Here is a 24,194-nt window from a genome sequence, read left to right on the forward strand (position 1 = left end):
AAGTCCTTTCCTGCACCTGTATTGTGTAGGGTATCAAGGTATCATCTGTATCCTTGTAGCAGTTTCAGTGTTTCAGGTTTTACTTTGAGGTCTTTGGTCCATTTGAGTGGACTTTTGGTCAGGGTGGTAGATACATGTCTAAGTTCATTCTTGTACACATGGGGACGCAGTTTCCCCAGCACCATCTATTGAAGATGCCGTCTTCTCACCCGAGTTTTTGGCATTGTTGTCAAGTATCAATCAGGTGGCTCCTGTTATGCACACTCATGCTTGCGTCTTCTGTTTTGTCCCATTAGTCTACACATTTTTGTACCATTACCATGCTTGTATCAGTATAGCTCTGAAATGAAGAGCTACAGAAGGTCAATGACTACCAACAGAGGGAGAATTGGTGTCCTCCAGGGAGAAGCTTTCACATGTGTTGTCCAATCCCAAGTGTTCAACCCTGGACATATGTACATACATACTAGCAAAGGTAAATGAACTCAGTAAGTTATGTATCAGTAAATACACACATGTACATTTAACAATATTAAAGAAAAAAATCATGAATTAGGGAGAGGCACACAGAGTTGGAGAGACTTTCTAAAGAAAACCCAACAAAAACCTAAAATTAAATAATTTCTTTCTCCCATGTAAAAAAAGCCTATCTGGAGCCTGGCCTCCTACTTTAACTGATACAATGCAGACTCAAAAGTATGCTTCTGCCTTTGCTACTTACATTTAGCTGCATCTTTTATTTCAATGTTACCTAAATCTTTATAAAACTTTGGTGTCAAATAAAGATTTCTATCTGGAACAACAGAAGTTGCCTCTGGGATCTTTGGAAAGAGGAGCTCTTCAGTTAGCCTGGAATCTGTGCCATCCATAGCCAATACAACACTAGGTGGTGCTCTTTCCCTGTTCTTATCGCTAGGATGGCTCTGACTAGCCTAAGGACCACTGTTCATTCTTTCTAGGTAAAACAAGTGGCTTGAGAGCTTAAGCAGTGCTGTCCTGGGAGCTAGGGGCTGTGTCTCTTCAAACAAATTAAAGAAAAAGGCATGCAAAAGCAATTCCCACTCTCTCAGTTCTCTGAGACAATTTGCTTGGTTTCTATGGACAGAAAGAAAGAAGAAAAACAGACAATAGAAAAAAAAAAACTGAAAATGGGCTGCGGACTTAAACAAACAACCAGATTATTATCGCTATGTGACTGAACTGGTTTGTTTTGCTTTGTGACCAAGAGTATTACTCAACAGCCTTGCTTCTGACTCCTTTATTATTGGGGTTCTTGACTGGCAGGGAGAACAAGAGGCCCAGGGAGCCTTTTCAAACCAGAAGAGCTTCTGCAGAGCAGGATATTTTTACTTTCAAAAGCAGTAAGAGAAGGAAAACAGGACTTCCCAAGAAAAGCGATGGCCAAATCCCTAAATGCTGCATTTTAAGAAAACTTTGTGGAACTTGGTGATTATTTCTGGGACATCGACTTGCTTATTGGGGCACAGTGTGAATGCTAGAACACTTAGTTTTAATTTGCCTTGAGCTAGAAATTGGAGTTGTAGAGTACTTAATGGTTCAGAGATCTGGAAATGTGGAACTGGTCAATGTGTTTACTAATGAAAAGAACCCAGAATTTTCTTTGATCCTTGTTAACCTGTGTTAGCGCCCAGCTTTCTCTGTGATACCAAGAGGTAAGAACAGCAATAGAAATATAATAGTCAAGTGATATTCTCTCAATTTATTTTTCCCAATGTCAGAAATTAACAGTTTAAAAGTCATTTCAAAATATAGCACGGAAGGTATACAGAACATTAAGCTAAAGCATAAGAAAATACATGACATTTTAGGTCCAGGATATAAAAATATTAGAAGAAATCTGGATATTCCACATCTAATAACGTAAAAATTATTAACATACCATCAGTGTTTGGGGAACAGGCAAGAAATCAACTCCTGCTGAGAGTGGAGAAGAACTTGGTCTCATAGTATCACTTCACTAACTAATCAAGACTTTCCACCCATAATTTCCAGGTCAAGAGCCCAACATAGAAGAAAGAAGTGAGAAGCTTAAGAAAAATCCACACAAGGCATGAAATAATGTGGAAACTGCCTCCTTGATATTTATTGTTTTCAAAAGGAAGATTTTTCCCTTCTAAAGACCATTATCTCTATTTCCTTGACCCTAGTCACTTGTTTGGGCACAAGAATAAAACAATGTACCATATAATTTCATTGTTTGATCAGTAGGAGACCAATTTACTGGTTACCACCAGCTGTCTGTAGAGTAACTTGATTCATGCATTTCTCTATATTAAGTGGAAAAAAATTTGTTTTCTAAAGCCAGGTTTTTGCTCCTCCTTGGCTTCAATGAAATACATTTCACATATACAATTTGCATTGCAGATTATCTAGTTCCCCTAAATCCTACTTATTTTCTAAACCTTAACTAGGTTTTTGGTAAAATCTGATTGGACCAGTTAATCAAATGTAAGTTATTTAATTGATCTAGTTGGCGGTCACAGACATGAAATGAGCTAGGAAATGCCCATCTGGTAGAAATACCCTATGGTCGCATATTATGTTCATGGAATTAATGCAACTCATTTTTATGTTCTTCCTTGCCGATATCTTTCTACTAGTTCAAAGCACACCCATAGCTCATTACAGGATGACAAAATAAACACCACTGTTGCAAATTTAATACTATGATTACAGTGATTCATTTCTTTAAAAATACAGAACCTTCATCCAGACTAGGTATCATACTATTTTTTTTTTTTTGAGACAGTTTCTCTGTGTAGCCTTGGTTGTCCTGGAACTTGCTCCATAGACCAGGCTAGCCTCAAACTCACAGAGACTTTATGGTCACAAAATTCAAGAATAATGTAATTCAGAATGAAATGGTATGGTTTATATCTTATTCGTGGTTCAAATTATTTGGGTATTTAGTTTGTTTTTCTCACCTTAAAAAACAAAAATGCAAGCAGGCTAGAATGGATTAAGATTCTCTTAGTTCCAACATATTGTAAAGACGTTAAGGAGAAATTAGGACACAGAGCAAAGACTGTATGAGACCCAGGGTGAAGATGGACATTTATGTTGGCAAAAAGGATCCCTTGGGGGAAAACAGAGCAACCAGACATTTAAAGGCTTCCAGCCTCAACACTATGAGAAAATATTTTTTTGTGCCTTAAGCCGTGTATTTGCTATGGAACTCTGGTAAACTAATTTAATGAGCGATCTTCTAAGTCTCCCTTCCAGAATTTCTGAGGTTTGCCTTTTTAGTATATGCTACATGGAATTACTACACACAATAAAGTTTGAGATTATCTTAAATTTCTGTGTAGGAATATATGCAAAATCAAGTAAAGCTATCTTTTAAATGGAGAGTTAGTGTTAATGGGAATTCTTAGATCTGGGACATAAAGTGAGTAATATTTATAGAAATCTAATAATGAACACATAGCATTGTTAGCTCAGGCACCAAATGAGGCTAAGAGACTGATAGCTTTAACTTAACATCTGAAACTGTTAAGTCAATTATTCCTTTAAGAAAATACAGTGCTTAAAATTGAAAAACTATACTTTATAAAAAGATTTTATTTATTTTAATGTGCATTGGTGTTTTGTCTGCATGTATGTCTGTGTGAGGGTGCCAGGTCCCCTAGAACTGGAGTCATAGACAATTGTGAGCTGCCATATAGGTGCTGGGAATTGAACTTGGGTTCTCTGGAAGAGCAGCCCATGCTCTTAACTGCTGAGCCATCTCTCCAGCCCAGAACAAATACTTTTAATGTGCTGATATGAAAAAGATCAAAGAATGTTATATAGGTATATAAAAACACAAGCATTGACTATTATAGAATTCAGACACTAAACAGAACTAAATACAACAGAACTAAAATATGTAAAAGAAATGTGTGATGAAATATAAGTTGGAGAAACAAAGTTGATCCCTGTATGATAAAGAACTCTAAAATTCACCACTGTATGTTCATGCATTTGGCAGATAAAGGAAAGAATGACTAGTCCAGGGTCGGTGAACTCTAGGCCTAGAATCATTTTAAAAGCTTGTTTACTCACATGTCAGATACCCGAGGCTGTTGATAGCCTCATTGTTCACGTGGGCTACTCTGGTTTTCTTTACAAACTGGATTCTGAGAGTGTGTTTCACAAGGGAAACAATATGCAACAGAATGAGAGCAACCCAGGAAGGGTGCTTTGCCCCAACCATGGTAGTCTTAAACAGGGCTGGGAGAGGCAACCTTCTACATGAGTATTTGCTTCTGGAAATATTGCTGTTTGGGAAATATATAGTCTGCCAAAAGGTAATGATTAAGGTTAGTTTTATCTTGTGCAAATATACAGAATTTAATATAGTAAAAAACACTAGTCAAGACAAAACAAGGCATACCTTTAAGAAGACAGAAACCATGATTTATTTTAATGAAGAATTTAACATAAAAATCAGTAAACACATTTTGGGAGAAATGGAAATGTCCACATAAAACACTACTATAAGAAGGAAGGTGTGAGCATTATAGAGCTGGGGAAGAGATGCTCTGTGGGAGGGCAGAGAAAAACTACAGCCTGCCAAACACAGCTGCTGGAAGAGCAATTGTCAGGGCAAGATCAGTCAATGCCTCCTGACCACCAAATCCTAGCAACTGTAGTATATACTAACAAACATCTAAAATTTAGAACACATAAGGGTTCAAAGTAGGTGGACAGAAGAAATTATTCCATGAGATTACTGACCAAAAAGAAACTGGAGATGGCCAAAGATAAAAGACTTTAAGGCACAAAGAGATAATTCACATTGATAAAATACAATTGAGCAGGAAAATATAACAAACTAGATTTACAGCCTCAGTCACTGTTCTATTGCTGTGAATAGACACCATGATCAAAGCAACTTTTATGAAAGGAAGCATTTTATTAGGGGCTTGCTTACAGTTTCAGAAGTTTAGTCTGTTATCATCAGGTGAGAAGAATGGGGGCAGGCACAGCACTGGATAAGTAGTTAAGAGCTACATCCTGATCTGAAGGTACACACAGAGGGAAACTTCAACGCCCACCCCTAGTGCCACACTTCCTCCAACAAGGCCAATCCTTCTAATCCTTTCAAATAGTTCCACTCCCTGATGAGTAAGCATTCAAAAAATGGCCTGTGGGTGCCATTCTTACTTAAATCACCACATATGAATTTACTAATATTGCCTCAAGATATATAAAACAGAAACACACCCTGGGAGAAAGAAAGCAAGTAAATAGGTGATTTTTAATATAACTCTTTCGGTAATTCACATTATAGTTTATTAAAAACACGATATAGAAAATAATATTAAAAGATTGGATATTATTGACATGTACAGCACATAGCCCCTAATGACTACAGAATGTATCAGTTCCAAATTGATAAAAAACTATCATATTCTGGGCCACCAAGTGAGTCTCTAATGAACTTACGGACTAAAAAGAAATCTTTTAAATTTTCTTTAGATTTTTTAATGTTAAAAGAGTAAAAATTTATTTTGCTCATGGGTATGGATATTGGAAGCCTAAATGTACAGCACTGAAAATTGTGTAGGACCCCTTCCTGGGTCTCAACCTGGCCGGGAAAACCATTTCCAAGTCAGGTTCACTTCCACCTTTGAAACCACTGGTGCTATGGCTGATCTCCTCTAACCTAATCACCTTTCCAAGTCTCACCTAAAAATAACAATAGCGAGACTATGTTCCAAACACGCCTGCTCTTTAGGGACCCACTGAAATAACACCAAAAAGTTGTGAGACAAATGTGGGTTAGGTTGCAATGATCTTGGCTCATTAGGATTTTTTTTTTATGAGTTTTTAAATCATCAGTACTTTCCAAACATATGGCTCTTATAATAATTTTTATATTCTGAGTTTTAGTTTAGCTGGACCTTGGTTAAGAAAAAAAATGACCTAATTTTTAGGGCTAGTCAAGAGGTGAGGACCCTGGTAACTTCAAATCACATTTGGAAATTTAAAGAGATGAACTTTAAGGGTAAGGGCAGACAATAAGAGAATAGGAGAATAGTAGTCTGAAATTCTACTTTGAATCACATTAGAAGGGCTAGAAAATCTGAGTGGCTGAAATTCCATCAAAGTGATTTTAGGTTACTAGTCCCAGGCAGAAGCAAAAACAAGTCTTTGAAGAATGAAAATATTTATTCTATTAAATAATTTATGCATGATTTCAAGTAAAATATTGGCAAGTATTAAAAGGATACTGGCCGGGCGGTGGTGGCGCACGCCTTTAGTCCCAGCATTTGGGAGGCAGAGGCAGGCGGATCTCAGTGAGTTCGAGGCCAGCCTGGTCTCCAAAGCGAGTTCCAGGAAAAGCGCAAAACTACACAGAGAAACCCTGTCTCAAAAAAACAAACAAACAAACAACAACAACAACAAAAAAAGATACTGGATATAGGAAAGAACAGAAGAAATGCATCAGATAACAGACTCAGAGGAAGGCATTAGATTCTGAAATTAGGCAGACTATGCTGTTTGGTTAGAGATGGTTCAGTGGGTAAGGGTACTTGCTGCTCTTGAGAGGAACAGGGTATGGTCCACAGCATCCATTCTTGGGCAACTCACAAATGCCTGTAACTCCAGATCTAGGGGATCTGATGCCTTCTGGCCTCTACAGGCACCTGCATACACATGGTATGCATATCATATACCCATGATATGCACAAACACAGAAAGGTGTGCACCATGTGTAGAAACACACACTACACATAAATGAGAAATTAAGATTCTTTTGGCAAGAAAAGTGAAAACTGCCGGAGTGACCAGTTTGCAAGTTTACAAAGAAATCTGAGAATGGAAAATAGAAGGGCTAAGAATAGCCAAGCCATATTAACAGAAAACAAACAAACAAACAAACAACTAAGTTTGAAAGATGAATTTTGTCAAACATAAAAATATTATCAGCTACAGTGATGGAGACAGTAATTACCATTAGGGCAGAAAAGGAAGGGAACAAAAGGCTCATTAGGAGACACACACATTTTCTAATGCTACCTTGGCAGAACCAGGGAAAAAAGAAAAACACTTTACCTAAGTACTACTGGTATAGTACTAGCCATCATGTTCAAAATTAACTCCCTATGAATTACAACTCAAGCCTGAAAGGCCAAACTAAAGTGCTTAGAAGACAACAGGAGGATCTCAGATCCCCCAGGATGGCGATGAGGTTTAATTATGAAACAAAAGACTGGTCCTACTAGGTATCTCACCTTTAGCTACAGAACAGAAGATATTTAAAACTATACAGACAATAAAGAACATGATTTATAAAGATCTTTCATGTACCAGGTGAGGAAAAGCACTGCCAACACAAAAGGAAGATATGTATCAGATCTGACAAGACACTTTTCAAAAAAGAAAGTGGAAATGGCTATGTGAAAAAGGTGCCTATTCCCTCCCCACCCCTGGTAATAAGAGAATAGAGGAAACAGTCAATGAAATACAACTGCATATCCACCACGCTGTCAAAATACAAACCAAAAACCATCCAAACTGATCTCCATATGGAGAAAACGGACGTCAGAGCAAGGGGATGGTGCATGGGAAGGGTTGGAAGGAGGAAATGGAAGGGGGAAATGATGTAATTATATTTTGATATTTTAATTTCAAAACTAAAATATTAAAAAATATCTACAACCAGGCAATTTTGATCCTAGACATCTTCTACCATTTGCAACTGAGGAGAAACAAAATAACATTTATTACAGAACTATAATTACCTCGAACTAAATACATCTTTATCATTCACAGTCAGTACAACGTAAAGTGGTATATTAATGCAAAGGTAAACTATTACAGCAATGGTAAATAAAATATGGCTACAACATGGATAAATCACAGTGAATGAAAGACATAAATGAATGCAGAATGATTCTTTACATACAGTTCCAAAGCAGGCAGAACTAAACTGTTGTTTAGATTTACACACAGAGGGGGTAACACCACAAGAACAAGGTAACAGTTAGCATAAAAAAAAAAAAAAGGACAAAAGTAATTACCAGGGGCTTAAGATATCTGTGACTGGGGAGGGATTAGGAAGGTTTCTGATATCAATGATGTATTAACTTCAATACTGGTTATATAAGCAAACATTTTAAAACTATTCCTTAAGCTGTATATTCACATTTTATATATTTTCAGCATGCATGTCTCAATTAAAACAGGAAGCTTCTGGGGCTGGAGTGATGGCTCAGTGGTTAAAATAACTGGCTGCCCTTCCAGAGAACCTGGCCGGTCACAACTGTCTGTAACTCGTCTCAGGGGATCCGACGCCCTCTCCTGGCTTCAAGAGCACTGTACACAAGTGGTGCATAGACATACATCATCCACACCCACAAAACAGACAGACAAGCTTTCCAGATACGGCAAGAGAAAAGCAAACACAAATTACCTGCTGATTCTTCATCTGACTCCCTAGAGCCAACCTTTCTGATTTCTGTTTTTGAGTTGGGACTCAAACCCAGAGTCTCGTGTTTGCTAGCGAGTACTCTACTGTAGAGTTCCATACAGCCCCAATTATGGCTCTATTTTTGCACTCTGACACTGTCCTAACAATGTGTGTGCCATGAAAGATAAACTGTAAATACATTTTTTAATCAAGTTCTACTTTTGGAACAATGTGTAAGGAACTTAAGACATAATAATATAATTGCTTCAGATTCTATAAGGAATTGACTTTTGAAACCCCAAACTAGGTTTCTCATGGAGTGACTATTTCTGCCTGGTTTTCTCATTTCTTTTTGCTCTTGGGGATTAAAGTTAGGGCTCAGAGCTTATTAAGCACATTCTGTCCCTTTGACTATATGCCAAAACTAGTCTGCTTACAAAGCATAGAAATGAGGAAACACGGACATGGTACTATCCACAGAGTAAGAGGTATAATTAAATTCTCTGCAATGAACCACCGAACATAGTTTATGACAATATTCTAAAATTTCTTGGACTGATTTTTAGGATGGATGGATATATGTATATATGTATCACTGAATGGAGTAACACCAAATTGGTTTTCTTTCTCTTTTTAGCTATATTTCAGTAACAATAATCTTAAGGTACAAAATAAAACAATGGAAAAAGTTGTCATTAACTTCATTGTGGCTTTCTAGCTTAGTAATATTTAGGACGATAGTAATAATCATCACCTACAGAAAAACAAAATGAAAAAACAAATGGCAAAATGGTTGGTTTAATTGTAAAAGAAGCCTAATCCCAGTTGATTTTATTTACTGATGCACTCTACAAAGCACGGTTCTCATTTACTTCCAAAGAGATCCAGAGACTTAGGTAAACAAACCCAAGCTACTGGTTCATGTTTGAGGATTGCTGAATGGTTACCTAGAAAACACATTACTACCAAAGAACAGAAGACAAAGTAAAAACTGGGAAAGGCGGCTTTTTTTTTTTTTAAACAAAACTCCTTTTATTATTTCTACCCTCATTAAGTTCTAAGCCACAGAGCCTTTGATGTTCCTGTATTCAATTTACGCAACATTAATTTTGAACATTATACTAGGAATAGGCAAAATGGAAGAGGGTAGGATATGACAAAAACAATAGTTTATTTCTTTAAAATGGATCCTGCCACTTTTCTCCATCTCTCAATGAACAGAATATTGTATTACAGAAACTCACCCATTTCCCAACTGGATACTTCATAAGAGGAGGAAACCAAAAGCTGATCAACGTAGATTTAAATTATTTGTTAATGGAAAGAAAGTACAGAAAATAAAGAGATACCGTTGGAGTAATACTGATGTAATCTAAATTTTAATTCATCAAAGTAGCTACTAATGGTCTGAATAAGCGTATGAGCTCAAGGCAGGCGACTTTCAGAGGCTGTAAGCACTCGCTGTTTAGAGTGCATAACCCTGTAAAAGAGTCACGTGCTGTTTTCACTGATTTTACAGCCAATACTTTTTATACCTTTTAATGGACCCAATTATATCATTAATTGCAACTGTTCATATCAGGAAACAGAGTATTTCTCTCAATAAAGAAAAACTTAAAAAAATATAATTTTTCTATCTCTGTCAATTCCCATTTTGGGAATGAAGAATAAAATGACAAGCTTCCTTTAAAAAAAAAATACTGTTTTTTTTTCTCTATTACATTGTTGGAAGGAAAAAAAAGACAATTCTACAAGTATTAATTTTAAATTTTCATCTATTTCTAAGGATATTCCTTTTATAAAACATTTCAGTCTTATATACTATGACTAATTTAGAGTTCCAGATAAATAAAATAAAGGCATATTAACAATCAAATGATTAGCCACATTTACTTGCTCACATTCATGGATTTTTCTGAGAGTCATCAGAGTGCATATAATACTGTTAACATTTAGTCCAAGTTAACATGTCATCACCTCATGGTTTACAACACTGATCATATCGCAAAACTCTTGATTTAGGGGAGGAAGTAATATAACAAACTCTGTTAGCAGAGCTAACAGGACACTAACTGTAGCTACCCAATTTTAAATCTCTACTCTTCATCTACCACTACCATCCCTCTGTCTCTCAGTGCTATGAAAATTTCAAAGCTTAATTATGTCAGAGGTACAGCATCACACTATTTATACTGAAATACAGGTCTCAAATACCAAATAAAAAAGAAAACCTTAAAACAGGATTTAGCTTTTTGAATAGCCAGGATTCACTATTTTCTATTTCTTCATCTTTATTTCTTCTGGTCATAAATAAATTCTTTCTTTGTTCCTTCTTTTCATCCACAGGGCTTAATATACAAACTTGTAAGCATTAGAAAATGGTATTCCAGTTCAAAGTTGCTGTGATCATAGCTGTATGAAGCAACAGATGTGTACTATGCTCCAAAATGTTTTCTAATTATTCAGTGTAGTTGAGTTTCCTACTGATGTTTCCCTTAAATTAAGGCAAAAAGAAATCCACAGTATTATGAGCTGATTAATTTAGCTTCTGAATTAAGTACACTTTCCAAAATAAAGTAGTCCTGGAGTAACTCTATGGCAACTATTCATCAGTGTCTTGACTGAAGTAGTATCGTACTGGAGGTCCTGGCAAATCTTCATCTCCATCAGTGTCTGGGGCAAATGACACAGTAAGATCCACATATTTCTTCTCAGTCGAAGGTTTCACAAGTTTGTGCATTCTAAGAAAAATAAGCAAGGGTAAATACTTTGGTAATTGGGTAAAATGAAAGACTTTGCTAATTAGTACTATTCAGAGACTATGGACTTGTATTTTATACTTTAAAATATAATAATAATCTGCCTATGCTCTATTAATCTTTCCTTACTACTCCAAATTGAAAATACTTATCTAATACGATCCTTGCTGTAATGATAAAAAGGAAAGAAAAAATCCCAAAGAGTAATGCAGTGATTCTGAAAAACTGACTTTCTTCCTACATTTCTTAAATTTTAGAGACATCAGGAATCCCCTAGCATTCTTTTAAAGAAAAAAAGTAAGCCTCATTAAAATCTTAAAATACAAGCTGCCCCCAATCTATCCTTTCTTTTATTATTTGGTTGTCAGAATTCTCCTAAAATGTAAGTTGAAGACCTACTTCATGCCAGACTCTGAATTATGTTACTAATGTTACTATTTAATCCCCCACATAGCTCTTTCCATTTGAAAAGGATACTTTGTCCCATACATAACCTTCATCCTTTCTACCACTCATATCCATATCATCTGACTTTCCAGAGATCATCAAGTGTACTTTTTATTAATCAAGCTAAATGTGTATGCACAAGCTGTTTGCTTTTGCATATAATAATCCTCCCTCAAATCTTCACATGAAATCCAACCCCAAATTGAGGTTTGAGTTAGGAAAGTCCATGGTGCAATGTCAACATCTCCATTATAATGATTTTAGTTACATTTTAATTAATAATCAATGTACCAGTTTCTCTAATATACTGTATTCGACATCAGGGCTATTTGTATAATAACAAAATAGTAACAGAACTAGCAATTCTGGAATACTATTCCTGTACCATTACATTTCTAGGGTTTACTATTACTTTAACACTCAATAGCTATGGGAACAAACATGGAAGAGAATCTATGTTTCAAAGTTATTCAAGAACACAAAACAAGTATTGATAAATAACCACTCAAGCATGTGAACATGTCTTTATAAAGTCAAGCTCATGCTCTTAGGCATGCTCTCATTGAATGATCTAGAGTGTCCAGCCACTTAAATAATAAATAAATACTGGCTAAATTAAAAATGTAGAATGTAAGACAAATCACTCATAAAGCATCTCATGCTGCAGGGATCACACACTGACCAACTCTCAAAACACGTTCTTTTTTGCAGCAAATCTTAAATTACACTAATTCATGATCATGCATTTCACTGACATCTAGGTGGCAGACATTAAAAGAACTCTAAATAGAGCCCTCAAGTTCTCTCAATACTACTCCTGAGTCCTAACAAAAGCAACTGCAAAACAAAATTAATGCTGACCTAATATAACCATTTTTATAGTAAAGCTAATTAAGATAATTATAATGTACAAGTGATTAACTTCAACTGATAATCCAAAGTTGACGGTCATGTTAAAGAAAACCATCACATATAGAGATCCACCTATTTAAACAAGTTCTTACAGATGGCTATTTTGTGCCAGGTACTGGTCTAACTGCTTGAGATACAGCAATCAAGAGATCAAATAAAGACTTATACCCTGGGAAACTTAACATTCTAGTGTGAGGGAAGGGGATAATGACAGAAATAACAATACAGGCAAAATGTGTTGTAGCTATGACACAACAGTAAGTGTTATGACAAGGAGAAAAAAGAGAGGCTGAGGAAGACAATGTTTGCTGGGCAAGCATGAAGATCTGAGTTTGGTCCCTAGAAGCCAAACAAAAAAGCTAAAAGTGGCAGCATTCGTAGTCTCAGTACTGGGGAAGTGGGGACTGGGTTTATGGGACCGCTGGCCAGCCAGCTTACCCAAGCCAGCAAGCTCTAGGTTAAGTGAGAGACTTTGCCCACAACACTGACATTAAGCTCTGATCTTTACACACACTCATACATGCACCCACACACACCAGAACACACACCACACACCTTCATTTGCACACACAGACACACATGCACATGAAGCAAGTCGGTTTTCTGAAATGATAAACACAGTTGGCATACTCTTAGTTAAACTAACTAAAAGAAAGGGAGAAAAGGCCCAAATTAATAAAATTAGGGACGAAAGGGAAACATTACAACAGATAGGAAGTTCATAAAATCATAATGACATACCTTAAAAACTTAAATTCTACTATGTTGGGAAATGCAAAAGAAATGGAAGAATTTCTAGACGCATGTGACCTATCAAAGTTAAACTAAAATGGATAGAGTTTAAACAGATCTATAATGAACACCAAGACTAAAGTGGTCCACTGCAGAAATCTACCAGGCTTTAAAGAATAACTAATTTCAATCCTCAAATGATTCAATGAAATAGAAAATAAAAGGAATGTTTTCAAAGCCACTTTGAAAAGCCAATATTTCCATTACCAAAGCAGATGAAGACACACACAGATCAATCTTCTTGATGAACATAGATGAAAAAGTTCTCAATAAAGTACTAGCAAACTACATTCAAGAACACATCAAAAAGATCATTTGTCATGACCAAGTCTGCTTCATTCTAGAGATGCAAGGATGAACACATACAAATCAATAAATATAATATAGCACATAAATAGACTCATGACCAGGAGTTATGTGGTCATGTTTCAATAGATACAGTAAAGAATATTTCACAAGAAAAACCCCAAAGAGACTAGGAACAAAGGGACAACATCTCAGCATAATAAACACTAAATGTAACAAATCTACAGTGGGAAATGAAGAAAAACTTAAAGCATCCCACTAAGATCAGGAACAAGACACCTCTGTTTAATATAGTGTTTCAAGTCTTAACTAGAGCAGTAAGATATGACAAGAAACAAAAGGGATACAGAAAGTAAAAAAATATCCTGATTTGCAGAAGACTTAATTCTTTACTTAAGAGACCCTAAATACTCCACCACAGAATACACAGAGCTGATAAACATTTTCAGCAAAGTGGCAGGATAAACATTAACACGTAAAAACCATCAGCCTTCAAATGATAAACATACTGAAAAGCAAACAAAGGGCACACTTCCATTTCACAAAACTACAGAATACCCTAGAATAAACAAAATCAAGGAAGTGAACGATCTTTATAATGAAAACTTTAAAAAGCAGAAAAAGGAAATGGGAGAAGATACTTTGAGAAGATGGAAAACCTCCCATGTTCAAGAATCAACTCTGAGCAAATGGCCATCCTGCCAAAAGTAATCTACAGGTTTGGCAATCCCCACTAATATTCCAAGACCATTCTTCAGAGAAAAAGAAAAACAAACAAACAAAACAAAAATATCAAAAACCTTAAAATTCATATGGAAACATAAAGAACCTGAATAAGCACAGTAATCTTGGTCAGTAAAAGTAATAGTAGAGGTATCATGAAACCTGATTTGAAGTTACATCACAGAGCCATCATGATAAAAACAGCATGGAAACAGACATATAGATCCACAGAACAGAACAGAGGAGCCAGATATATAGCCACATGATTTTTGACAAAGATGTCAACAACACATATTGGAGAAAAGATAATTTCTTCACAACAAACAGTGCTGGGGGAAATGGATGAAGAATGGAATTAGATTCTCTTTCTCTTCTTACACAAAACTACCAATTCAAACTGGAACAAAGATCTTAAGGTAACACCTGAAACTTTCAAACTGCTAGAGGAAAAAGTAGGGGAAGCACTTCAGGTTAGAGGCATAGGTAACGACGTAATGGATAGGCATCACTAGCTCAGGAAATAAGAACATCAATTGACAAATGGGACCTCATGAAAATAAAAAGGTTCTGTATAAGAGATGAAACTGTTAATCCACTAAAGAGGCAACTTACCCATAGAAAAGGAGAAAATATTCACTGGTTAGACATGTGACAAAGGATCAACATCTAGAATACACAAAGAACTAAAAAACTCAACAATAGGCAAACAACCGAATTTAAAAAAAAAAAAAAAGGGTCATAGAACCGAACAGAGTTTTCAAGGAAATACAAATGGCTAAAAAAGCGTTCAACATTCTTAACAATCAGGGAAATGCAATTGTAAAAGATTTTGAGATTCCTTCTTATCCCAGTCAGAATGGCTATCAGTAAGATTATAAATGAGGACCAATGTTGGTGAGATCATAGGGAAAGGGGAACATTTCTTCACTGTTGGCTGGAAAATAAGCCAGTGTGGCCACTATGGAAATCAGTGTGGAGATTTCTCAAAAAGCTACAAACAGAGAACCATACCTCTTAGCTCTACTGCTCCTGGACTAAGACAATAGACTTCATGTCCTCCTACAGAGACACTTGCACGGCATGTTCACTGCCACTCTGGAGTCAGCCTAACTGTTCATTAAGTGATAGATTATGAAAATGTACATTCATACACTGGTACTTTAGTCTTCTGTCAAGAAAAATGGACTCAGGAAATTTAGAGAAGAATGGATGGAACTGGAAAGTATACTAAGTGAGGTAACCCAGACCCAGAAAGACAAGTGTTGCATATTCAGATATTCTTTCATATTCAGATCCTAACTTCAAATATTTAGATTTGTGTTTAACATGTGGTGCCTGTAGGGGCCAAGAAACCAGAAGAGGTAGAAGGATGGAGGATGGAAGGAGGAGAGACAGAACATGGGATAGAAAAGTAAAGGGAAAAATGTTAGGAATGTAAAGGTTTAAGTGGGCATGTAATAAAGAGATGGGTGTGGGGTTAACTGAAACTAAAGATACATGAAATACCCATATGGACACATAGTATTTTGTAAACTAATTTAAAAAAATCGTAAGAGTTTAAAGGGAAATACATAAGTGGATAACGTTGTTTCCAAAAGCCATAAGGTATTTAAAAATTTATTATTTTGTGTACCCATTTACATATGTGCTGTGCATGTACGTGGAAGTTTCTGCCAAGGTATATGTGTGTGAAAGTCAGAGGGTAACTATGGAATGTCTTCTTCTACCTTTATGCAGGCTCTGAGGATTGAACTCAGGTTACAAGGATTGTGTGGCAATCTTTTATCCTTTGAGCCAACTCCTTAGCCCATGTCATAGTTTATTAAACAAAAATCCTAGCTTTTCTTTAAATTTTCTTATGAGTTGTTGCTCAGGGAGTCTTCACAGGCCTCTAAAACAATGCCATTTCTCTTGGTCGTCCATGTGAGCTAGATATGATATGATCCTCCTGCTGAAGACACCACCTTCTTTGGCTGAAGGATGGAGAGAAATGAAGACAGAACTGAGCTGGAAGGATCCACTCTGCTGGCTAGACTGTACACTGCGGGAAGGTGGTATGCAGACTACTGGGGTTTAGCTGTGAAAACTGTGCTATAATACCAACTTGCCAGGCAAGATGTACCCAGTGCCCAATGGTACAAGAGTGGTATGTCTGTTGCGGGGACAGCCAACTGTATTCTGACGGATTTCAGGCCCCACTACACAGGAAGAATTCTGCTTTGAGCTTTAAACCTGGTTCAAAGTTCAAGGCTAGGGAGGTTGTAGGCCCTGGATGCATCTGCTTCTGTGTGAAACAGGACCTACTACTGTTGCTTCAATATCTGGACAAAGTATTAAACCACCTCCTAAGTATTTGTTTCTACTCCCAGACAGTTCTGCTTTCAGTTTGGTCAGAGAAGCTTCTATCTGCAGTGAGCAACAGCGGGGAAACCCCATGTGCTGAGAAGGACTGAGCAGGCAGCCCTATTGGGACCCTGCAGAGCCCTCTCTCAAAGCTCAGGTACTATGCAGAAGAGGGGTGGAAAGAATACGAGAGGATGGGAAAGAACACTGTGCGATGTTATCTCCTGGACACGGCTGTTGTACCCACGAAAGCACAGTAACAGTGGCTGCACAAAACCAGCCCATCAATGTTCCACAATTAATGAGGAAGGACTCCTGAGGTAGCTATGGTTACTGGAGAAAAAGGAGTCATATTCCTCAGTGGGGTAGCCACTGCTTAGTTTCTCAAAGCTCACAATAACTAAGCCCCACATATGCTAATGCAAGTAACTGTAATTAAAAGGGAGTGGGGGCAATGAGGTGGCTCAGTGGGTGAAGGAGTCATAATATTCTGCAACCCTGACAATTCCCAGAACCCACTATAAAGGTAGAAAGAAAAACATTCTACAAAGTTGTTCTCCAGCCCTGACATGAGTGCTCTCATGTGTGGTATGTATACAATTAAAAATAAAAGGATCTGGGGGAAAAAGGATAACAAAATAGGAGGGGGGAATGTTAGGAAAAGATTGCGTTTAATGGCAGGAAGAATGGGGATAAGAGGATAATGGATAAAGGGAGGAATATGCTCAAAGTCTATTACACATTATGAACTTTTGAAAGAATATATATATATAAATTTTTTTTTTAAAAAAAAAAAGGAGAGCAAAACAGGGCAAGCATACCCAGCTATAACTGGAGAGAGTCTGCAGTGCTAAATAGAATTCAGAAAGTGTTGTGGAATATTATTTTAAGATGTGTTACACTGGTTTATGCTGTGGAACATTTATTTAATGATGCAAAGATGTGTTGCATTCTTTTATGTTGCATTTGTTTAACTCTGTGAAGCTGTGTTACTGTGCCTGTCTAAAACACCTGATTGATCTAATAACGAGCTGAACGGCCAATAGCAAGGCAGGAGAAAGGCTAGGCGGGGCTGGCAGGCAGACAGAATAAACAGGAGGAGAAATCTGGGAGGAGAAGATCAAGGAGCAAAAGGAGAAGGAGAGGAGGACTCCAGGGGCAGCCACCCAGCTACATAGCAAGCCACAGAGTAAGAAGTAAAGAAAGAAATACAGAAATAGAGAAAGATAAAAGCCCAGAGGCAAAAGGTAGACAGGATCATTTAAGTTAAGAAAAGCTGGCTAGAAATAATCCAAGACAAGGCTGGGCATTCATAAGAAAGAATAAGCGGCCGGGCGGTGGTGGCGCACGCCTTTAATCCCAGCACTCGGGAGGCAGAGCCAGGCGGATCTCTGTGAGTTCGAGGCCAGCCTGGACTACCAAGTGAGTTCCAGGAAAGGCGCAAAGCTACACAGAGAAACCCTGTCTCGAAAAACCAAAAAAAAAAAAAAAAAAAAAAAAAGAAAGAATAAGCGTGTATTTATTTGGGAACTGGGTGGGAGGGCCCCCAAAGAGAAAAACAGCAAAGAATAAAATAAAAAAAAAAAGAAAGAAAAAAAAACCCACAAAAATACAAGAAAGGGCTTTTTAGAAAGTGTAAAAACCAAGAATGAGAATTAATTAGCCCACTCTCCCGTCTTCAAGCAGAGGAAATAACTAGATCAAAGCCCTCCCTAGAGAATGACTGTAGTGCTACAGAAATAGAGAGACCGGTGTAGAGGGAGGAGACAAAGAACATACAAGGATACTAGTTCAGCCAGTGCCTTGAAAGCAACTATAAAGATTTGGTTTTCTTTGGTACTTTTCTTCCTCTAAAATGTAACACCGGCAGGTAAGAATCTAACATTCAGAGGGAATATCTAAATCATTAAACATAGAACTCAACCCTCCTCCTCCTCCCTGTATTTCTTCCTCTTTTAATTCTTTACTTTCTCTACAGTATCTACCACTACCTCACTGTATGCAGTTTTTACTCAAACTCAAGTAGGAAAGATTTTTGTTCATAACTGTATCCCCAATGCTTAAAACAAAGCTGGACACATAGCAGGCATCTTTGGCAAAAATTCTCCAAATATAAACAATGTTTGGTGCTCTTGTTTTGTATCTCAATTTCACAAACATAGTTTTCTATGTTTACATGTAAGGCATGGGTTTACTTTTACTTAATAGTATACTGATCAAATTTCTAAGCCTATTAGCTGAAAAATATTTGATTGGTCTAAATAAGTTTACAAAGGTATAATCCTGAGTCTCATTTGAGAGCTGGACTGTTGGCTTTCCCCTGCCAGATTCAGTCTTTACTAATAGCATCAGGCAAGAGTAATGCTTTTTATATAAATTCCAATAACTTCTTTAACTTTCCAGTGCGTATCCATCTTACGTTTTAATTTTTGTGACCCTTCTGCACATAATGTTAAATACTTACGTTAACTTTAACCTTTTTGCATGACCCGGCATTACAGGAACATAAAGCATTTTGACTCCCTGCACCACCATTGTCGGTTCAATTCCGTATTTCTCCTAAAGGTAAACATCCCAAAGGAAACAATCAAAGCTTCATTCAAACACGGAAGTACACGGGTAAAAATATTTTATATGCACCCAAAGGAGGGCAGGCTTATATAAAATACAATTTATACTGTCCCATAAATTTAAAGATTAAAAACTATAGTTGTAATCTGTGGTTTTACTTTTCTCAGTTAACCATATGCTGAAAATATTAAGTGGAAAATCTCAGAACAAAGGTAGATACAGGTAGCTTATGTTCATCCCCAGTATTGGAGACTGATCCCAGGGCTGGATGCATGTCTGCTAAGTGCTCTCCCACTAAGTCACAGCCTCAGCAATTAGAAGTAAGTGTGCTAGTTTGAACTGTATGCCAGCTCAGGCAGTGTGAGGTCTGAAGCTGTCCAAATGTGACTCATTTGTCGGTACAGGATATCCACGCTGTCTACCTACCTATTATTGTTTAAGTGTCTGTCTTTGAGATTAGAATGACTTACTTCTCTAGTGCTATTGTTCAAGCAAGGCCTGTTTCAAAATACAGCAGTTTTCAACCTGTGGTTGTGACTGCTTTGGGAGTCATATGTCCCTTTCTCAGGGGTTGCCTAAGACCATCAAAAAACACAGATATTTACATTACAATTCATAACAGTAGCAAAAATTTAGTTATGAAGTAGCAATGAAAATAATTTTATGGTTGGGGGTCACCACAACATGAGGAACTGTATTAAAGGGTGGTGACATTAGGAGGACTGAGAACCACTGGTTTAACAGAAGTCACAAAGTGCAAAAAAGTGAGGCTAGTAATTCAGCCTCGCCCAAAGGAAACCAAGAGTGCCTCCCTTCAAAGTGGAGAGCTCTCAATGTCATAGAGAAAGAGAAAAATCAAAGATCTACTGTAAAATAAGCTAAGCAGTCTCGAGAGAAATATGGTCGAGTATGGGTTCTAATATAATACTTCTGTTATTCTTAGGATGTCTTATTTGTAAACTACATATACACACACACACACACACACACACACACACACACACACACACACACCCAGGAATGAACCAAGTAAAGAATTTAGTACTATCATAATTACAAGGACCTACTGGAATTCCTATGAATCAGGAGGCACGACATTACAGAAACCAGACTTCAAGGTACAAATTCAATCAAAGAAGCAAAAATATCCTACTTTGACAGCATTTATGAAATCCGAGAGTGTGAAATCTTCATTTCCATGTACAGCCCATCTATCCCAAATTGTAAATGAAATTCCATTTCTGTTATAGAAAAATATTAAGAACATAAGCATTAAAATTCTTTCTACTAGTAGTACTAAAAAATTCTAGGCAGTTCATTATTTGTAATATGCTTAGGAATTAATGTGTGTGTGGGGGGAGATAAAATATTCAATAAATAATATATAACCACTTTTATCTGTATTTGTATATTTTTTCAGTCTCATTTTAAATGTCTTACAAAGTGTCCCTCTCTTTCTAAAACTTCTTTATTTCACACACAAAGTAATGAGTTCACGACACCTTCATGTTTGTGCAGCACTGCTCCTTACTCATACACAGCACCTGCCTGTCCCCTCCTGAGCTCCTTCCATTCAGTCTCCCTTTTGCTTTAATATCTTACATATTACATAGATATACATCTATGTTATGTGACATTTTTCTCTCTCCGCATGTACTTACATATTACATAGATATACATCTATGTTATGTGACGTTTTTCTCTCTCCGCGTGTACGTGTCTATGAATGTACATGCATGCATCCCTTATTTTTAAATAGCTGTAGAGGTTTCATGGTGCAGATGTTCTGGTCATCAGTAACTGAACATTTGGATTGTTCAAATCATTGGCTGTCATAAATATGCTAGAATGATCACCTTGGCATATATGTAATTTGGCATGTGCATAAATGTATTTAGAAGTGGAAAACATAGCACCTTATTTCACTGGTATGGATTACAGTATTTTGTGCTCTCATAAGTAATGTATGAGGATGATAAGAAGATTAGCTCTTCCTGATAAGACTCACATTTCTGGCTCTGTCCAACCTGAAATGTGAAAAACAGAAACTCAAGGAATTGTTTTCTGTTGTCATAAATGTGTGGAATTAGATTCTAAGTTTCACAGTCTATAGTCAGACAAGAATGCCTCTGAAACTGTCCAACTTAGGAACCCTAAAGTATAATGCTGAATGGTGTGACAAAACAACCGTTGTTAGAATTCTTTGGCTAGTCTACTTGGAAATAATTCACCAAGATCCTCAGGTTTGACTGGGTCCTGAAATAGTAGGAAGAATTAACAAGAAATAGAGATGAAAACCAGTAGGTTTCCTTGCTAAGGGTAGAATATTTTATTTATTTCTCATTATAGAAGCAAAACAGATTTTTATACATACCTGATTTCAGTTCTTCTTACTTCAGATGTCTCTGTAAACACTATTATTGGAATGGCTAAATTAAGGAAACAGTTTTTGTAAGCTTCGAAGGGATAGCCACCAGCTACTTTGATCATCTCCAAGGCAACCTAGACAAGAGAAGGTGATCTGATTACCTGAGGAACCTAAATCTAAAGCTACTTGGGATTTTAATCAGTCTTGTTCTTTGCCAAGGTTCAAGCATTTCTCTGTAAATAGTAAGAACAGCTATGTGATTATAGTAATATACACTTCTTATTTAACTGACTTGTATATTTTTAGTGCATTTTATTTTAATATTCGGCCTATTCCATATATAGTGAACAAGGTTATTTCACCATTTAATCATTTTATTTTCAAAGCAGACACCATAACTAAAAGCTAAAGCAATTTAACCAACCAATATAGGAGCAAATAACTATCTCTAACTTTAGAGTACCAATACAGTACAGTAAAATAAATTGTCATAATAATGATTCTTAAGTGTAGTTGAAAGTTTTCCTGTGTCCCACCCAGTCCCCACGTCCTCATGGTCCCACAGCCACTCAGACCCAAGTAAACACATAGAGGCTTATATTAATTAAAACTGCTCAGCTATTAGCTCAGGCCTACCACTGACTATGTCTTACATTTAAACTCAGACCATTTTTGTTAATCCATATGTTGCCACATTTTCTGTGGCTTTACCTGTGTGCCATTACATGCTGCTCCCTGGACAGACGGCTGGCATCTTCTAACTCAGCCTTTCTTTTCCCAGAATTCTCCTTGTCTGCTTATCCTGCCTAAACTTCCTGCCTCGCTACTGGCCAATCAACATTTTATCAACTAATCAGAGCAACACATATTCACAGCATACAGAACATCCCACAGCACCTCCCATTTTCTGTTTAATTAAAAAGGAAAGTTTTAACTTTAACATAGTAAAATTATATATAACAAAACAGTTATCAAGCAAGAATTATAGTTACAATATCTAGTCTATTTATATTTGGCAATTTTAAAGGAAATATTTTATTTATCCTATATTTGTGAGTCCAAGGTTTCATATCTACCTTATCTCTTATCATAAGCAAAGAAAACCATAATTGTAACTATCTAGTCTTCAACTACATCAAAGACCTCAGAAGGATATAACATTACCTAAGTAAACAGGAAGTGCATTATAAGCAACTTTCAAAAATCTAGAATGACAGAGACAGCTGCCTGCCTGAACAGTCACCCAAAGTTCTTCTGCAATGTTGGGCATCCATCTTCAACCCATGGGCCTAGAATCTCTCAGTCACTTCTCTCTGTGTCCTGTAGAATGTCTGACTGTTTCTTCTGCAAAGCAGGAACCTGAAGGACCATTTTGCCTTGCAAAGTTCAGTGGTCACCTTCCTATGGGTCCTGCATGTCCAGTCGATACAACATTTTGTCAAGCAGTCCAGGCAAGAACAGTCTCTTGCCCAAATGGTTATTTTTGCCAAGAAGAAGATAAATTCCATATGGAGTGCCTTCGATGCTCATCTTTCTTTTTGAAGTAAATTGGTGCTGCCAGGAGCAGATGTTTCTCACTGTCCAGAAAGTCTAAGTTTTTAAAACATTTTAAATGCCATATTCTGTAGGTCTTTGAAGTATGTGAAGATTACCTACCTAACTGAAATATATCTATGTATACCTAGAAAACTAACATGACTATAAATTTGATTATCATAGATGACTAATTATTAATCTGTTTCCCAGTCACTTAAGTACTTACATATTAAGAATATCTACTTGATATGGAGGCTAACATGATTTCTATGGTAGGTGGAGGGAAAAGTGACATGGTGGCCAGGTGATCCTCTGTTGCTCTTGGCCCTGTGCTCTGGGAGGATGGGATACCATGTCTTTCCTCTCTGAGCCTGTCTGGCTATCTCTCCCTGGATGCTCATAATCAAGTACTCCTCAGATTCCAGAACTCCCTCTGCGACTCCAAGCTTCCTGGATGCTGAACTCAGAATCCAGGGGGTCCTAGAGTGTCCCCTGGGTTCCAGAACTTGCTCCTCAGCTAGCTGCTGGGTTTGATCCTTTCTTTCCACTGCCCCAAACCCAGGAGGGAAGAAAAAAGTCATTGAGATCACCATCTCTAAGAACAACTATACTCTATGTTAAGCTTATTTTTTAATGTTAAAATATTTTTATACACAGGACCTACAGATATACCTTATTGTATTTTCATAAATATCTTGAAAATTTAAATTATAGGATCCACTTTTTTCTATCCCTTCATCTCTAAAATCTGAGTGGCCAGCTAAGGTTGGGATGATGTAGGGAAGATAGAAGTGTTTTTTGAAGAATAAGCTTACCAAGCCAGAAACTGCAGCAGTAGATGTTGCTATAGCAGGGATAATTTTACCAGCTATGCGCTTAGTTTTAAGCCTGTCAGCTGGTTCAATGCTATACATTTTGGCTCGAAGGTTGGATGCAGCTGTGATGAAATCGATGTGTCCATTATTATCATCATCTTTTTCAAATGAAAGGACTGCCATCTGAAGGTCACCTGACC

The 24,194-nt window shown here is 36.9% G+C and overlaps 2 protein-coding genes across 2 annotated transcripts in view; one reads left to right on the forward strand and one right to left on the reverse strand.

Annotated features, from left to right (window-relative positions):
- The window catches only part of Stap1 (signal transducing adaptor family member 1), a 42,061-nt gene extending 39,378 nt beyond the window's left edge, over nt 1–2,683 (forward strand). Inside the window, exon 9 of the mRNA XM_059274603.1 lies at nt 2,014–2,683. Coding sequence (XP_059130586.1) covers nt 2,014–2,075 — 62 coding nt within the window. The 3' untranslated portion in view covers nt 2,076–2,683. The remainder of the gene's footprint in view (nt 1–2,013) is intronic.
- Nucleotides 2,684–10,179: 7,496 nt separating this feature from the next.
- The window catches only part of Uba6 (ubiquitin like modifier activating enzyme 6), a 64,402-nt gene continuing 50,387 nt past the window's right edge, over nt 10,180–24,194 (reverse strand). The window contains exons 29-33 of the mRNA XM_059274604.1: nt 23,995–24,188; nt 21,650–21,777; nt 20,429–20,516; nt 19,169–19,263; nt 10,180–11,163 (exon numbers count right to left, since the gene is read on the reverse strand). Coding sequence (XP_059130587.1) covers nt 11,025–11,163; nt 19,169–19,263; nt 20,429–20,516; nt 21,650–21,777; nt 23,995–24,188 — 644 coding nt within the window. The 3' untranslated portion in view covers nt 10,180–11,024. The remainder of the gene's footprint in view (nt 11,164–19,168; nt 19,264–20,428; nt 20,517–21,649; nt 21,778–23,994; nt 24,189–24,194) is intronic.

Source organism: Peromyscus eremicus, chromosome 10 (assembly GCF_949786415.1).
Source record: "Peromyscus eremicus chromosome 10, PerEre_H2_v1, whole genome shotgun sequence".
NCBI lineage: Eukaryota > Metazoa > Chordata > Mammalia > Rodentia > Cricetidae > Peromyscus > Peromyscus eremicus.